The sequence below is a fragment of the Cygnus olor genome (assembly GCF_009769625.2).
Source record: "Cygnus olor isolate bCygOlo1 chromosome W unlocalized genomic scaffold, bCygOlo1.pri.v2 SUPER_W8, whole genome shotgun sequence".
Classification (NCBI taxonomy): domain Eukaryota; kingdom Metazoa; phylum Chordata; class Aves; order Anseriformes; family Anatidae; genus Cygnus; species Cygnus olor.
The window spans coordinates 290,155-308,890 of NW_024429079.1; the positions used below are offsets into that span (position 1 = coordinate 290,155).

General features: G+C 46.0%; 1 protein-coding gene across 1 annotated transcript in view; it reads right to left on the bottom strand.

Moving 5' to 3' along the window:
• LOC121063045 (ceramide transfer protein-like) overlaps positions 1-18,736 on the bottom strand; it is a 168,768-nt gene that overhangs the window by 23,040 nt on the left and 126,992 nt on the right. The window contains exons 7-8 of the mRNA XM_040543342.1: positions 8,127-8,284; positions 25-117 (exon numbers count right to left, since the gene is read on the bottom strand). Of these exons, the coding sequence (XP_040399276.1) occupies positions 25-117; positions 8,127-8,284 (251 nt within the window). The remainder of the gene's footprint in view (positions 1-24; positions 118-8,126; positions 8,285-18,736) is intronic.

Here is an 18,736-nt window from a genome sequence, read left to right on the forward strand (position 1 = left end):
TAATTATCCAAGCAGAATTTCTACCTCGTAGTCCGGCCCTCCAAAGTGGGACTTTTTCTTCAGTTCTGTCAAAGCATTTTTGTATGCTTCTTCTATTCTTCTCCTCTTCTCCATGTCCTGCAAAATTACACGATCATTTAATGCAGCAAGAATGAACTGGCTGATAATAGTAAATATGCCAGCCAATAAATGGAATAACCAGTATAGGTTTTTTTTTTCTAAGCAAAGATTACAAAGCTGCAGATTTTATTTGCATGAATGCATGACGCGTGCCCATATAAACGCATATATAATACAAAGCTTGGAAAGCTAGTTGTCTTGAGGATAGCTTTTTTAAGGTCATGTGGAAGAAACCAGATCAGCAAGCAAAAACTGGTATCTAGTTTAAACATAGCTATTCATGGTTTGTTGAGGGTCAGACTTGGTATCTGACTGACAGTTTATATAAATCTCCTTGACTGTTGTGGTTTAACAGGGCTGGCAGCAAAGCACCACTCAGACATTTGCTCACCCTCCCCCCCCCGCAGTGCGATGGGGGAGAGAATCGAAAAAAAGTGAAACCTTGTGGGTTGAGATAAAGACAGTTTATTAGGACAGAAACAAAAATAAAATAATAATAATAATAATGATAATAGTGCTACTACTAATAATGTGTACAAAACAAGTGATGCACAATGCAATTGCTCACCACCCGCTGACCAATGTCCAGCCTATCCCCAAGCAGCCGGTCCCCCACACCCCAGCCAGCCCCCCCATATTAATAGTTCAGCATGATATCATATGGTATGGAATACCCCTTTGGCCAGTTTGGGTCAGCTGTCCTGGGTCTGTCCCCTCCCAGCTCCTGCTGCATGCCCAGCCTGCTCGCTGGCAGGACAGTGTGAGAAGCTGAGAAGTCCTTGGCTTAGTGTAAGCACTGCTCTGCAACAATTAAAACATCAGCGTGGTATCAACATTATTCTCATCCTAAATCCCAAACACAGCACCCTACCGGCAACTAGGAGGAAAATTAACTCTATCCTAGCCAAAACCAGGACATTGACACAGATGCTTGGGCAGTGATAACAAAGGGTGAATAGTAAGACTGGTAAAAAGCTAACTTGTTGAATGTCCTTGAGATACTAATGAGCCACAGCATGTAAGCTTGTATCTATAATTAGCTGGCATAGCATCTACATGAAACATTTCATTAACTCCAATGCAGAGGAATTAACAGCTCAGCATCCAAAAAAAGGCATCCTACCAGCTCCTAGGAGGAAAATTAACTCTATCCTAGCTGAAACTAGGACAATATCCACCCCTTATTCCATACTATTTATGTCATGCTCGGGTCCCACCCTTTCCAATACATTACAATTAATCACCACTTTTCATACACGTATATAAAATGTCCACTGAGTTTGTGTAGTCCATGACTGACTTCGGGCGCCATCTGTCACAGCAGTCTTTCAGGGCAGAAGAGATGGTGTGTGATGGATTGTCACACGTTGAAGCCCGTTCTGGTTCCATCACACCACTGTGCTCGTCCAATTCTATCAAAATTCATTCATCATTATCTGTGTGGCTGTTACTGTGATACCATTAATAAGACATTGACATATAGCAATCACGGTAGTGATGACATACAGCATTAGATAATAATTAACGTAATACAATTCAACTCATGGGCTATTCTCACCCAGTATTAAATCCCCCTGAGGTACACATTGGACTTCAACATTCTTTTGCATTACTCACCAAGTGCATCAAGGTCCTTGAGCAAAAGTAATCCCATGAATGGGTTTGCATTTGCCTGAGGCAAGAATAGCCCAGACTGTCTTCCTCAGCATGTTTTTTACAAGCACTACAGGGACTTCATCCCCTTCTACAGTATGTAACAGGTTTGATTGGGCAGGTCCAGCTCGGTTGGCAGATCCCCTAGTGTTGACTAACCAGGTGGCCTGATCTAAAGCCTAATCTGGATGGCTTTCACTTCTGCAAACTGACTCGATTCACCTTCTCCTTCAGCAGCTTGTGAAACTTGTCATGTAGGACTCCATACAGCAGCCTTCCATCTCCGATGCTTTCCCACAATACGATAGGACCCATCAACATCATTCTCCCATAATAACTCTGTGACTATACTTGAGCCACGAATGATGTCTATGTCACTGTATATTTTGTATAAAGCAGTATTGCAGCATTGAGATTAAGCCTAGTATTTCCTCTACAAATTCTATGTATGGCCAGATATTGCCAGTGAAAAAGTTATAATCACTTCTGAAATTCTTGTAGAATTCAGCTTTAGTACATGTACTGGGTCTGGCTGGGATGGAGTTAACTTTCCTGGCAGCAGCCCATATAGTGTTGTGCTCAGCACTTCTAGCTAGAACAGCCCTGATATCACACCAATGTTTTGTCTATTGCTGAGCTGTGCTGGCACAGCATCAAGGCTCTCTCCAAGCCCCCCAAAGTCAGTAGGCTGGGGCTGGGCAAGACGCAGGGAGGGGATATCACCAGGGCAGTTGACCTAAACCGACCAAAGGGATATTCCATACCATATGATGTCACACTCAGCAATAAAATTTGGGAAAGGGGAAGGAGAAGGGGGAAGTATGAAGACGTCTGTCCTCCCAAACAACTGCTACGCATATTGAGGCCCTGCTTCCCAGGAAATGGCCGAACATCGCTCATTGATGGGAAGTAGAAAATATTTTTTCTGCCTTCTGTGCTTCCACGTGACCTTTTGCTTGTTTATTTTTTTTCCCCTCTTTCTTTTCCCTTGTCCTAGTTTTGGCTACGATATAGTTAATTTTCCTCCTAGTAGCTGGTAGGGTGCTATGTTTTGGATTAGGATGAGAAGAGTGTTGATAACATGCTGATGTTTTAATTGTTGTAGAGCAGTGCTTACACCAAGCCAAGGACTTTTCAGCTTCTCGCTCTGTCCTGCCAGTGGGCAGGCTAGGGATGCAGCAGGAGCTGGGAGGGGACAGACCCAGGACAGCTGACCCAAACTGGCCAAAGGGGTATTCCATACCATCTGACGTCATGCTAAACAATATATAGGGGTGGCTAGCGGGGGTGGGGCGGCCGGCTGCTCGGGGATAGGCTGGGCATCGGTCAGCGGGTGGTGAGCAACTGCATTGTGCATCACTTGTTTTGTACACATTATTATTATTATTACTATTATTATTATTATTATTATTATTGTTATTATTATTTTCCTGTCTTAATAAACTGTCTCTATCTCAACCCACAGGCTTCATTTTCCTGTTTCTCTCCCCCATCCCAGAGAGGGAGGGGGGAGGGTGAGGGAATGGCTGTGTGGTACTTAGCTATCAGCCGGGTTAAACCACAACATCCCTTTAATTAAATTATCCTTATTTCACACCGTGAGCTTTTTTTTTTTCTTTATAGCATACTTTCTTCTCCCCCTCTCTTATTTTGAGGAGGGGGAGTGAGAGAGTGGTTGTGTTGGAGTTTAGCTGTCTAGCAGGGTAAAACCACCACAGCACATAAGATCTTTCTCAGTCCCCTTTCAGAATGCCTTTTAGGAGGAAGAACGTGTTAAGTCTTACAGATGACAACTAGACATAACACACTACTTGCTGATGAGTACAATTATCACCAGGTGGGGGGGGTGGCAATGTACGTGCAGGAAGGGCTGGACTGTGTGGAGAATGCAGTTGGCAATAGCAAAGTTGAGAGCCTCTGGGTAAGAATTAAGGGACGAACAAATAAAGAGGATGTCACTGTGGGAGTCTATTACAGACCACCCGGCCAGGATGACGACACCAATGAATTATTCTTTGCAGAACTAAGAGATGCCTCGAGATCAACTCCCCTTGTCCTTATGGGGGACTTCAACTTGCCAGACGTCAACTGGGAATATCACACAGCCGACACAAGCGGGTCCAGGAGGTTCCTAAAGCACCTAGATGATAACTGCTTGGTGCAGGTGCTAAGGGAGCCAACTAGGAAAGGTGCCCTCCTAGATCTATTGCTGGAGAACAGAGAGGGTCTTGTGGGAGACATGGCAATTGGCGGCCGTCTCCGTCATAGTGACCATGAAGTGGTTGAGTTTAGAATTTATGGTGACAGAAGGAAAACTGCCACCAAAACTTCAGCCCTGGATATGGGGAAAGCAGACTTCAGACTGCTCAGGGAACGAGTCAGCAAGGTCCCCTGGGAAGCTGCTTTTGAAGGCGCTGATGTCCATCAGTGCTGGTCAGTCTTTAAGCACCGCCTCCTAAAAGCACAGGATCAGGCAATTCCAAAATATCGGAAGTCAAGCAGGCGGGGCAGAAGGCTTGCCTGGCTGACCAGGGATCTTCTTCTGGAGCTTAGGCGAAAAAAGAAAGCGTATGGCTGCTGGAAGCAGGGTCTGGCAACATGGAAGGAATACAGGGACACTGTTCGCTTTTGTAGGAAAAAAAATTGTGTGGCCAAAGCCCAATTAGAGTTGAAACTGGCCAGGTCTGTGGGAGACAATAAAAAGCATTTTTTTAAATATGTCAACAGAAAAAGGAGGACCAGAGAAAACATAGGTCCGCTACTAGATGGGGAAGGTCACCTCACAGACAAGGACAGCAACAAAGCAGAGACGTTTAATGCCTTCTTTGCCTCCGTCTTCAACGCTGATGATGGGCTTTGGGACCCTGGGTGCCCTGAGCTAGTGGACCATGATGGTGGGAATGATAAACTCCCAACCGACCCTGAACGTGTGCGGGATTTGCTGCTCCACCTGGATCCATACAAGTCCATGGATCCGGATGGGATTCATCCCAGGGTGCTCAGAGAACTGGCTGACATCATCGCGGGACCTCTCTCAATTATTTTTCAATGGTCTTGGGAATCTGGAGAGGTACCAGTTGACTGGAAGCTGGCAAATGTTGTGCCAGTTTTCAAGAAGGGCAAGAAAGAAGACCCTGGTAACTACAGGCCTGTCAGTCTCACGTCAGTGCCTGGTAAAATTATGGAGAAGATTATCCTGGGAGTTATTGAAGCACACCTGGGGGACAATGCAGTCATTGGTCCCAGCCAACATGGGTTCACGAGGGGTAGGTCCTGTTTGACTAACTTGATTTCCATTTATGATAAGATCACCCATTTAGTCGATCAAGGGAAACCAGCTGACGTGATCTTTTTGGACTTCAGTAAAGCTTTTGACACGGTTTCCCATAGGATTCTACTGGACAAAATGTCCAGCATACAGCTAAACAAAAACATCATCCGATGGGTGAGCAATTGGCTGATGGACAGGGCTCAAAGTGTTGTGGTAAATGGGGCTGCATCAGGCTGGCGGACGGCCACTCAATCAAGCCTCAAGGCTCCATTTTAGGGTCAGTCCTCTTCAATGCTTTTATAAATGATTTGGATGTAGGACTAGAAGGTGTTTTGAGCAAATTTGCTGATGACACCAAACTTGGAGGAATTGTGGACTCGGATGAGGGTGGAAAGGCCTTGCAGAGAGATCTGGACAGATTGGAGAGCTGGGCAATCAACAACTGCATGAAATTTAACAGGTGCAAGTGCCAGGTCCTGCACCTGGGACGGTGCAACCCTGGCTGTATGTACAGACTGGGCAACGAGACGCTGAAGAGCAGCCCCGCAGAGAGGGATCTGGGGGTTGTGGTTGATAGCAAGCTGAATATGAGCCAGCAGTGTGCCCTGGCAGCCAGGAGGGCCAACGGTATCCTGGGGTGCATCAAGCACGGCATTGCTAGTCGGTTGAGGGAAGTGATTGTCCCACTCTACTCTGCGCTGGTGTAGCCTCACCTTGAGTACTGTGTGCAGTTCTGGGCACCAGAGTAGAAAAAGGATGTGAAACTGTTGGAGAGTGTCCAGAGGAGGGCGATGAAGGTGGTGAAGGGCCTAGAGGGGAAGAGGTATGAGGAGCGGCTGAGGTCACTTGGCCTGTTCAGCCTGGAAAAGAGGAGGCTGAGGGGAGACCTCATTGCAGTCTACAGCTTCCTTGGAATGGGGAGCAGAGGGGCAGGCTCCAATCTATTCTCTTTAGTGACCAGTGATAGGAGCCGTGGGAATGGCGTCAAGCTGCGACAGGGGAGCTTCAGGCTGAACGTCAGGAAGAGGTTCTTCACTGAGAGGGTTGTCGTGCATTGGAACAGGCTCCCCAGGTATGTAGTCACGGCACCAAGCCTGTCGGAGTTTAAGAAGCGTTTGGACTGTGCACTTCGTCATATGGTCTGAATATTTGGGTAGACCTGTGTGGTGCCATGAGTTGGACTTGATCCTTTTGGGTCCCTTCCAACTCGGGATATTCTATGATTCTATGATTATTTAGCAACCTAACTTGAACTTTAAAGATTCAGTGGAAAACTGTCAAACAAGACTGAAAGGCTGAGTTTACCAACTGGGAATTTTGTGGTAGCATTCACTCTGAAACATTTAGTTTTCAGTTTCTAAAGTAAAATTAGAAAAGTAAAGCAACAGTTTTGATGTGTTGAAAAAACAAGGTAGCATAATTTTCCAAAGGAAAATTCTTAGAAAAAAGCAACATTTACATGAAAACAGCCTTTATCTGTGAATGTAGTTTTTTCCCTTCCTGAAACTATCAAAAACTGGAGATAATCAATAAAAATGTTTCATGAAATTTTGCAAGTTTACCTATTTTGAAAGTTACTGGAGAGCCCTGAAAATACATAAAGCATGACTTGTTTATAAGTCATTGAGAGAAAGCATAGAAGTTTCACCAGAACGAAAAAACAAAACCCACAAAAATGCCAGAAAAATCCACCCCCTAAAAAAAACACCACTCTTTCTTTACTTTGATCTGCAAATTAGTGATAATTCAGATGTCTCAAAAAAGACAACTCTTCATTCCAAATCTGCCAGCTTCTCTTGTAAACAACATTTATTAATGCAGAAATTGTGAAATTGCTTGATTGCAGAACAGAAAAGTTACTGGCATTATTAAAATTATGGAAAATTTAATGAGACATTTAATTTACAATCGTCGTAGGTGTACAAAATAAAATACCTAACAAACACAGTAGTCTTAAAGTAAATGTTTAGAAAATAAGTTTGCACATTAATTTCAATTAGTAAGACCAATGGAAACCAGAACAGAAAAATATTGCTGTAGTCAAGACAACAAGAAAAGCAGCATCACAAGGATTTTGTTGCAAATAATGGACTAAATACTAGAAATTAAACATGTTCCCTGTTTATCCATTGAATTTATTTAAGAAAAGTCTATTTTAAACTGCATTTAAGAGGCTCATACTGAAAAATACAATGCACTAGAAAACTGAAAAAACAAGCTCAAGATCAGATTCATTCCTACTTAACAGCTAAGAACAAAAGGTTTAAAGCAAACCTGTAACTACAATTACCTTTAGATAACATTATGTGTTTTTGTATTAATTTTATTCTGGCCATCTGACTGTTTTGGTAACAAAGAAAACTAAATATATAATTCTAAAACTACAATCGCTAAGTGCACTATTTTAGCAGTCTCCTTCAAAATTAAAAGATGCTTTGATAATGATTTCTTGTTTTCAAAGGTTTAGAAATGAAGCTTCCAACCTTTAGAATGTAATTAAAAAAAACTTTCATTTATTTAAAATATGTTTTATAGAGAAAGGCACACTTCATTATAACACTATTTTCAAACTCTAGTCACCTCTGGATTTAACAAATTCTGCTGAACTTTAACATTCAAAATATTTTAGGACAGTTATAATTTTCAAATAGATTTGCTTGAAGTTCAGCAGACAAATCTATCCATGCATCTTTAGGCCCTTCTATGCCTACATCTATTTATCAGATGACAGAACCATGTTTTTTGCTCAGGCCCTACTTACAGAAGAGACTTTTACAAAGCCATGTTTAGCTACCAGAGAAACAAGGTGAAAAGCCAAAAGAAGCCCCACAACTAAAGTGGAAGAAATAATGTTACTAGAGGTCTAAATACCTGCTGTCTTTAAGTTCTTTTGCAGGTGTACATAGGTGGCAAGGTGTTGGTAGTGGGGTGGTTGCAGGAGGGCCTCCATGGGAGGAGGTCAGGGGCTGCCCCACATCAGACACAATGAATGCTTGTGTGGTGCTTAGCTGACTACCAGGTTAAACCACAACACAAGTTAAAGACATTTTTTTCAACACAAGTAAAAGGAAAATGATCTTACCTTATCTAGCCTTTTTTGCCAGCTTTCTTCACGTTTTACTGTGAGTTCAATACAATGAGAGAGTGTAGCAAGGATTCCAGCAGTAGTTGCCTTGAAAGTTAGAGCTTCTCCTTTAAAGTCTATGCCATTAATTCCTTTGGGTGTCACATGGGGAAACACTAAAAAAGTACAAATCATTCACTGATAGCTGCCTTTAACTCAAACAAGCATTTTACACTTATGCTTTACATTACAACTGTTTGAAGAAAATATACTGGATAGGAAGTAAATTTAAAAATAAAATTCAAAAGCGCTAATAGTTTTCAGCTATCCACAGAATAAGGAAAGAGATTCAAAAGGAGGAATACATTCCTTCAGCTTCAGCTTCCTATACTGTATTTCAAGTCTGCTGTAATGCTGTATAAGTATGCAAAACGTGAGTGGAGGGAGTGGTAATACTTCATAACAATAGCAGTTTGACAGCTTGAAGTGGGGGCCTAATTAAGACAGAGCAACTTTAAAACATAGCTAATACAGTACTAAGAAAAGAACAATTTCAAAATGCAATTAAACCCAAAATTCAAGGCTGTTTAAGCATGTAATTTTAAGACCTCAAAGTAAAAAGGTATAATATTTATCAAAGTATCAAATGTGTTGAATTATCCAAGTACTGTGGGTTTTGCAGTTCAAATAACTACTTCATGCAGTCAACCAAGCCATGTGTTGCTAAGGCTATTTTAAAAAGTCACTTAAAATGCGTGACAAAAAAGTACCTATTATATGTCAAACTTGTATATATGATTACAGAATAACAAATCAAACAGTACATATTAATGTCATAAAATATTAGAAAGCAGAAGTAACACCCATGTTGAAGCTGACTGAGCCCAGCATGTTAAAGTAACTCCTGCTATGCCATGGAGCAAGCAAATGACTTATCACCCAGGGTTTTGTTTGTTTGTTTGTTTTTGTTGCCGAGGCGACCGGCTCCGGGGCAGACGCGTGCTGCAGCGGAGCGCGGGATCGGGACAGGCAGGGCTATTTTTCGGGCATCGAGCCTACGTGAGGGAGCCGCCAGGCACCGGCAGCCCTCGTGAGGGAGGCTGACGAGGCGTAGGCGGAGCCAGCAGCGTCAGCGACAGCGTCAGCGGCGGGCCTTTTAAATCGGGCACCACCGTCATTTCAGACACCACTTGCCGAGGCGACCGGCTCCGGGGCAGACGTGTGCTGCAGCGGAGCGCGGGATCGGGACAGGCAGGGCTATTTTTCGGGCATCGAGCCTACGTGAGGGAGCCGCCAGGCACCGGCAGCCCTCGTGAGGGAGGCTGACGAGGCGTAGGCGGAGCCAGCAGCGTCAGCGACAGCTCCTCCCCCCGGCCGTTCAAAGGCAGCCCTTAGGGAGCGCGAGCGACCAGGAGCGCGGCGAACACGGCCGGCAAACAGGGAGTGACGCGGCAGTTAGCGCAGGCAGGGCGGGCAGGAAGGGCGGAGCGCTCACACCCGCCCATAGGGACACCTCCTCTAAGGGCGCTCTCCCGTCAGCTGGGCTGCAATGGTCTCCACCAGGCACGGTGCTTTCTCTAGGAAGTCAGTACACACCCAGACCGACTGCCCGTCCAAACATGCAGCAGTTCAGGTCTCTGGATGCAGGGAGTGTCTGAGCCTCTTGCTGCCATCGGCGGGAGGCAGGGGGACTGCTTGCGTGAGGTGCGAGCAGGTGGACGACCTGGTCCGCATGGTGGCGGAACTCAAGGAGGAGGTGCAGAGGTTGAGGGATATCAGGGAGTGCGAGCGGGAGATAGACTGGTGGAGTGACTCCCTGCAGGACCGGAGGGAGAGGGACCAGGGTGAGATGCCCCAAAGGGGGGTGGACCCCCTGCCCTGTTGCCATTGGGCAGAGGGAGGGGACCTCCGAGTTGAGGAGGAATGGAGACAGGTCCCTTCTCGACCTCGCAGGAGATGCCCTCCCCTTCCGGCGCTGCCTTCCCAGGTGCCCTTGAACAATAGGTTTGAGGCCCTGGAGCTTGAGAGACCGGTGGGTGAGGATGAGGTAGGAAGCCTACCCAGGAGGATGCCTGAGGTGAGGAAGTTGGCTCCACGCCTCAGGACTGCCTCCACCAAGAAAGAGAGAAGGGTGATTGTTGTGGGCGACTCCCTCCTCAGGGGAACGGAGGGCCCTATTTGTCGGCCTGACCCCACACATAGGGAAGTCTGCTGCCTCCCTGGGGCCAGGGTCAGAGACGTTACCAGGAAGCTTCCAAACCTGGTTCGCCCCTCTGACTATTACCCGCTTTTGATAGTCCAGGCTGGCAGTGATGATCTTGAAAAGAGAAGCCTGAAGGCTATCAAACAGGACTATAGGGGGCTGGGACGATTGGTGGAGGGAGCGGGAGTGCAGGTGGTGTTTTCGTCTATCCCTACGGGGGAAGGGAGAGGCACGGAGAGGACATGGAAAGCTCACGTGGTTAATAGGTGGCTCAGAGGCTGGTGCCAGCACAGAAATTTTGGTTTTTTTCACCATGGGGAGCTTTACTCGGCACCTGGCCTGATGGCCCCAGACGGGTCCCTATCTCCAAGGGGAAAACGGATCCTAGGCCAGGAGCTGGCGGGGCTCATAGAGAGAGCTTTAAACTAGGCAAGAAGGGGGACGGGGCTCAAAGAAGGCTTGTTGGAGCTGTGCCAGGGGAAACAATGGCTAGGCTGGGGAAGAAGACGATGGCCCAGCTGAAGTGCATCTACACTAATGCACGCAGCATGGGTAACAAACAGGAGGAGCTGGAAGCCATCGTGCAGCAGGAGGGCTACGACTTGGTTGCCATCACGGAGACGTGGTGGGACCGCTCCCACGACTGGAGTGCTGCAATGCCTGGCTATCGGCTCTTCAGGAGGGACAGGCAGCACAGAAGGGGTGGTGGCGTAGCTCTCTACATTAGAGAATCTTTTGATGTTGTGGAACTCCAGGCTGGGAATGATGAGGTTGAATCCCTGTGGGTTAGGATCCGCGGGAAGGCCGGCAAGGCTAGCGTCCTGGTGGGGGTCTGTTATAGACCGCCGAGACGGATGAGGAGTTTTATAGGCAACTGACAGAAGTTGCAAAATCGTCGGCGCTTGTCCTCGTGGGGGACTTCAACTTCCCGGATATATCCTGGAAACACAACACGGCACAGAGAAAGCAGTCTAGGAGGTTTCTGGAGAGTGTGGGAGATAGCTTCCTGATGCAGCTGGTCAGTGAACCTACCAGGGGTGGTGCCCCGCTAGACCTTCTCTTCACAAACAGAGAAGGACTGGTGGGAGATGTGGTGGTCGGAAACCATCTTGGACAGAGTGACCACGAAATGGTAGAGTTCTCTATTGTTGGCGAGGCCAGGAAGGGGACCAGTAAAACTGCTGTATTGGACTTCTGGAGGGCTGACTTTGAGCTGCTCAGGACGCTGGTTGGCCGAGTCCCTTGGGAGGTGGTTCTGAAGGGCAGAGGAGTCCAGGAAGGCTGGGCGCTCCTCAAGAAGGAAATCTTAACGGCACAGGAGCAGTCCGTCCCCACGTGCCCAAAGACGAGCCGGCGTGGAAGAAGACCGGCCTGGCTCAACAGAGAGTTGCGGCTTATGCTTAGCAGGAAAAAGAGGGTTTATAATCTTTGGAAAAGAGGGCGGGCTACTCAAGAGGACTATAAGGATGTTGCGAGGCTGTGCAGGGAGAAAATTAGAAAGGCCAAAGCTCATCTGGAGCTCAACCTGGCTACTGCCATTAAAGACAACAAAAAATCCTTTTACAAATATATCAATGTGAAACGGAGGACTAAGGAGAATCTCCATCCTTTACTGGATGCGAGGGGAAACCTGGTTACTAAGGATGAGGAAAAGGCTGAGGTGCTTAATGCCGCCTTTGCCTCAGTCTTTAGCGGCAATACCGGTTGTTCTCTGGATACCCAGTGCCCTGAGCTGGCGGAAGGGGATGGGGAGCAGGATGTGGCCTTCGCTATTCATGAGGAAATGGTTGGCGACCTGCTAAGGAGCTTGGATGTGCGCAAGTCGATGGGGCCCAATGGGATGCACCCGAGGGTACTGAAAGAACTGGCAGAGGAGCTGGCTGAGCCGCTTTCCATCATTTATCGGCAGTCCTGGCTATCGGGGGAGGTCCCAGTTGACTGGCGGCTAGCCAATGTGACACCCATCTATAAGAAGGGCCGGAGGGCAGACCCGGGGAACTATAGGCCTGTCAGTTTGACCTCAGTGCCAGGAAAGCTCATGGAGCAGATTATCTTGAGGGTCATCACGCGGCACTTGCAGGGCAACCAGGCGATCAGGCCCAGTCAGCATGGGTTTATGAAAGGCAGGTCCTGCTTGACGAACCTGATCTCCTTCTATGACAAAGTGACGCGCTTGGTGGATGAGGGAAGGGCTGTGGATGTGGTTTACCTTGACCTCAGTAAGGCTTTTGACACCGTTCCCCACAACATTCTCCTCAAGAAACTGGCTGCGCGGGGCTTGGACTGGCGTACGCTTCGCTGGGTTAGAAACTGGCTGGATAGCCGGGCCCAGAGAGTTGTGGTGAATGGAGTCAAATCCAGTTGGAGGCTGGTCACAAGTGGTGTCCCCCAGGGCTCGGTACTGGGGCCGGTCCTCTTTAATATCTTTATCGATGATCTGGATGAGGGCGTCCAGTGCACCCTCAGTAAGTTTGCAGATGACACCAAGCTAAGTGCGTGTGTCGATCTGCTCGAGGGCAGGAAGGCTCTGCAGGAGGATCTGGATAGGCTGGAGCGATGGGCTGAGGCCAACTGTATGAAGTTCAACAAGGCCAAGTGCCTGGTCCTGCACCTGGGGCGCAACAACCCCAAGCAGAGTTACAGGCTGGGAGATGAGTGGTTAGAAAGCTGCCTGGCAGAGAAGGACCTGGGAATACTGGTTGATAGTCGGCTGAATATGAGCCAGCAGTGTGCTCAGGTGGCCAAGAAGGCCAACAGCATCCTGGCCTGTATAAGAAGCAGTGTGTCCAGCAGGTCTGGGGAAGTGATTGTCCCCCTGTACTCGGCTCTGGTGAGGCCGCACCTCGAGTACTGTGTTCAGTTTTGGGCCCCTCGCTACAGGAAGGACATGGATGTGCTCGAGCGAGTCCAGAGAAGGGCGACCAAGCTGGTGAGGGGTCTGGAGAACAAGTCTTACGAGGAGCGGCTGAGGGAGCTGGGCTTGTTCAGCCTGGAGAAGAGGAGGCTCAGGGGCGACCTTATTGCTCTCTACAGTTACCTTAAAGGAGGCTGTAGTGAGGTGGGGATTGGTCTGTTCTCCCACGTGCCTGGTGACAGGACGAGGGGGAATGGGCGAAAGTTGCGACAGGGGAGTTTTAGGTTGGATGTTAGGAAGTACTTCTTTACCGAAAGGGTTATTAAGCATTGGAACGGGCTGCCCAGGGAGGTGGTGGAGTCACCATCCCTGGAGGTCTTTAAAAGACGTTTAGATGTAGAGCTTAGCGATATGGTTTAGTGGAGTGCTTAGTGTTAGGTCGGAGGTTGGACTCGATGATCTTGAGGTCTCTTCCAACCTAGAAATCTGTGTCTGTGTCTGTTTTTGTTTTTGTTTTTAATAGAGTCTGTCAGTTTGTCGATCTGCCACTTATGGTTTAAGAAGTCCAAATAAATATTTGTGTAAGTTTATCCAATATCTGTCTGAAAAGCTGAAATAGAGCTTTCAAGCAGCTCAGTTCTTATAGGGGAGAGAAATGCAATTGCTGTTCTCTAATGACACAGTATCTACACCTAGGGAACAGAAAGCAACAGTCCCATGGTCTTAAAGCATGGTTTAAGTCTTCAGAGGTTTTATATGCCCTCCTTTCACAAGCAATCAAACTTTTTCAAACAAATGATTACTGACCACATACTCCTTCAAATACCTCAAACATATGCTATGGTAGAATACAACTTATTTTTTGTTTCATGTTAGTCAAGAATATTCCTTAAAAGATAGAGGTAGTGGGGTTGGAGCAAAAAGTAAAGTAAGAGAAAGAAAAATATGTTTCAGAAACAATAATGAGCAGAAGAGCTCTTCCTCCCCCTAATAGCTGCAGAGAGAACACAGAAGAGACTGAAACTGAAAGTAGTACAAGCTGATAAAGCGGTGATGCAGTGGATTCACTGAGAATAATAAAAATTAGACAAAAGCTTTACCCATAACACACTTTACTACTAAAAAAATGAAGTTTATACCAGTAATTTCTCCTAGTGGTGTAGACCATGTTCATGTGCAGGCTTACCAGCACAGCTATGCTGCTTATAGATGTGATTTATTTATTTATTTTCCTTAAGCACACAACATGATAGACAGGCTGAAGAAACTACCACTGGCTGCAACAGTATAAAATCATTTCAGAAATCTCTATAGTAGATCGTAAGGGGGATTCAGCAACAGACTAATTTCCTGAAACAGTCAGTTTGGTCTGCCATACAGTTTTGGTCATCATACATTCTTTCTTCAATGTTTATTCTCAAAGTAGCAGTGATATGTACACAGCTTGCAGTTTTGAAGCCTGTGTCTATTGTTCCTTTCAGCCATTATAATCCTGGACAAAAATGAACTTATTGCAAAAAGGTGCAAAGCCTATTTCTTTGAAAAAAAGGACCACTCAAGAGATTCCTTACTGTGGATGGGAGTACTTTGATTCACTCCTAATCACAGGAGACATTCGTCTTCCCAGAACATGTCAGAAAGCTACCTCAAGCCCTGTCTCAGCAACAGTTGAGCTTCAGCACATTAGAAGTATTTTTAAGAAGATTTTCTATTTAAAGAACCCAAACATCTTTCCTATTCCTTTATTTACATGTTGGTTTTTTTAATGTAAACTATAAGATTGAGTATTTCAAACTGAAACGTTGCATCCGGAGATCTACAGGTTCAAGTTAAAGTCTAATTGGAAAAGTGTTCTTACTGTAACTGTTCTAGCTTGGTGATCAAGCTGCATGTAGCCAACTGAAAAAATGGAGCAGTATGATTTTTCTCCTACTTTAACTTCAATTTCGGCATCTTGAATCAAATGATTCCTTTTTAATTATCCTGACTTTTAAGTATTTTGCTTTATTTCTAAATTTTCTCTTTCCTTTCACAGTAATGGATTTTTCATACCACGTTTTAGCCTTCAATAGCTCTTCAGCCTTTCTCTCCTACACCTCTAGTCTGTTAGATCAGTTTTTCCTTCTTGTTCCTAAGCTGCTGTTTGTAACACTTCCCCAGATGTCCCAAATATCATGTTTGATCAAATTTGTTTTCCAATTAAATGGAAGATTATTTTCAAAAGTAGAAAACTGAAGTTCCTTTATCTTTTCCATTTAATGCCACTTTTGAAGTAAGAAATGGATGCTAAAGGGATTTCTATAGGTACTGTAAACTCATCAGGACTGAGACAGGAGGGCTCTGGAAGATAAGGGATTTCTATAGGTATTGTGAACTAACCAGGACAGGACTGAGACAATGGAAATGATTTCCTGGAACTCATTGTAATAAAGACCACCCTTTCGGGAAGAGGTTATGAATATGTATAGGCAATCCCTTACCTGTGTAACCCCTTCTGTATAAATACAAGATGAACTACTGTGGTGGGTGCGCACGATTGTGGTGGGACTACCCCCTGTGCTGCCCAGCACTGAATAAACATACCTACTTTACAACTTTACAGGTTGTGGAGTCTGTTTTCCGCAAGTCAATTTGGCAAGCCAGGCAGGAGGCACTCTGCTCGGCTGCGGGATCGACTGCGGAGCGGACACCCTTAGGCGCGCCCCCGGTATTTTCCTCAGAGGAGCCTCCACTCCCAGCCACTCACCGTGGGAGCAGACAACGACCTCCTGAAGCTGCAGACAAACGGTATGTTTAACAAAGGGGGCCAGTAAGTCGTAGGGGACACCTGCGCTTGGTTGGGGCCACAGGTAAACCGCGCGGAGACGTCTGGCGTACGGCATAGTCCCCGTAAGGGAGGAGGGTACCCTACAGGCTGACCGATAGAGCGTTCAGGGGGATTTGCTGACCGATAGAGCAGCCGCTAGTGATCCTGGGAGTAGATCAAGCAAATCCGAGGTTACCACTGCATCCCAGTATTGGGAGCCAGGACGGACCTGCTAATGACTGTATAAGAAGCAGGAGAAGGGTAAGCGGGCCTCTCACAGTTGTGACAAGGTTACCTGGGTAATATTTGCAGCTGCTGGAGGGATATTAACTGGAGTGGTAATATTGTATGTCTTATTTGTAAATATCTGGGTATCTCGTGTTGAAAACATTTGTGTAAGCGTATGTGTTTGAGACAAAGTATTGTTGTGAAGTGAGTGACTCCTCGAGGAACTCGGCCAGAGACGATACAAACAAGTTTGGTTATTGTTCTACATGATATATCCTTGTAGTATGAATCAGAAGTGTAAGGGGCCTCTTTGCGTGACTGCGTGATTGTGCTGTGTGAGTGAGACGCAGCATCGCTGCGAAGTGAGTGCGGAGTTCCGATCCACGGTTCCGTATTCTCCGTGAGGGGAATGGCCAGAGACGAACAAAGCGCATGACAGATTGAAAAGGAAGTGCTGTTTTATCCAGGTGTTGATTGGTGGTGCCCAATATATGGGCCCGGTGGTGTATCTTGTAATCCTATTTTGTTCTTAAACATTTTGAGCGTGACAAAGAGGAAGGCAGGAGCGTTATCTAAGTAACAGTTTAGAAGTTTTGGTATATTGGTGTATATTGGTATATTGGTGTTTGGTCATCAGAGGGGGGACCTGACTGATCATCAAAGTGGTAGAATGGAGAGAGTCACTTCTTTGGTGGTTTGGGCTTGAGTCCTGGGAATTTGGTAAAAAGGGGGGAGTGCTGGGTAATGCTCAGAACAAAGGTGTTTTAAAGAAAAGCCCTACTGGGTGCATATTGGCACACTGGAAGGATATTGTCGGAAACTGTGTGCACAGAAAGTAAGAGAACTCTCATTAAGTATGGCAATCAATGGAAGCCACTATATAAGCTTGAGAATGGAGCTAAATGGCCACTCTATGGATCAATCGACTATAACACTATAAACTATCCTGCAATTAATGTTGTTTTTGAGGAGAGAAGGAAAATGGGATGAAGTGTCGTATGCAGATATGTTTTTCACCCTCTGAAATCATCCAGAGTGGCAAAGGGACTGTGGAATGGTGCCACCACAGGACCCTATGGTACTCGCCCTTGAGCGAGAAAATAATAAAGAACTTAAAGGTAATTTGAAGCGGTGCTGCTTGGCATGTAGCATTGGACAAAGATGTACTAAAATAAATAAAGCCCACCAGGCATCAGAACAAGATCTAACTGATCTAACTGAACAAGATCTAACTGAGGCTTAAGCCTCCCTCTCTATCGCAGGAACAGGATGCGGACTCAGATGGAACCTCCACTCCCCCGGATAGCCCTGTATCCTCCCATACCAGGAAAAAGTCAGCTCTAACAGTCTTACAAGCACCTCTACGGGAGGCAGTAGGGTCAGATGGTGGGACAATGCTAATTAAGGTACCATTTTCCACCACTAATTTAGAAGCATGGAGAAGGTTTGCTAAGGATTACAGAAATGATCCGGTAAGTATAGCCAAACATTTTCAGTTTATTATTGTTGTGGTTTAGCCCGGCTGGCAGTCAAACACCACACAGCCGTTCGCTCACCCTCCCCCCTCCCTCTCCGGGATGGGGGAGAGAAACGGGAAAGTGAAGTCTGTGAGTTGAGATAAAGACAGTTTATTAAGACAGGGAAAATAATAACAACAATTATAATAATAATAATAGTATTAATAGTAATAATGTGTACGAAATAAGTGATGCACAATGCAATTGCTCACCACCCGTTGACCGATGCCCAGCCTATCCCCGAGCAGCCGGCCCCCCCCTCCACCCCGGCTAGCCACCCCTATATATTGTTCAGCATGACGTCAGATGGTATGGAATACCCCTTTGGCCAGTTTGGGTCAGCTGTCCTGGGTCTGTCCCCTCCCAGCTCCTGCTGCATCCCTAGCCTGCTCGCTAGCAGGACAGAGAGAGGCTGAAAAGTCCTTGGCTTGGTGTAAGCACTGCTCTACAACAATTAAAACATCAGCATGTTATCAGCGCTCTTCTCATTCTAATCCAAAACATAGCACCCTGCCAGCTACTAGGAGGAAAATTAACTCTGTCCTAACTGAAACCAGGACAATTATAAAACAGCATAATCCTGATTGGAGTGATGTGCAGTTATTATTAGACTACATGACTGAGACAGAGAAGCAACTAATTTTAAAAACTGCAGAAGATTTGGCTGAGAATCATTATGCAACTACTGGAGGGGATTTTAAGGAATATTTTCCCCTTCAGGATCCAAAATGGAATGCAAATAGATCCACAGATATGGAGAGGTTACAGGCATATTGGAGTGAATTTCAAAAGGAATGGAGAGAGCCATTCCCAAAACCATAAATTGGTCAGCACTATACGCAATCAAACAAGGTCCCTCCGAGTCACCATCCGAATTCTTAGATCGACTAAGGGATGTGATGCACCAGAACGCACCGCTGGATCCTGGGTCAGAGGTAGGAATACAACAGTTAGTCTCTTTGTTTTTGGGACAGTCTACAAGTGATATTAGGCGCAAGCTTCAGAGGCTGCGTCCCACAG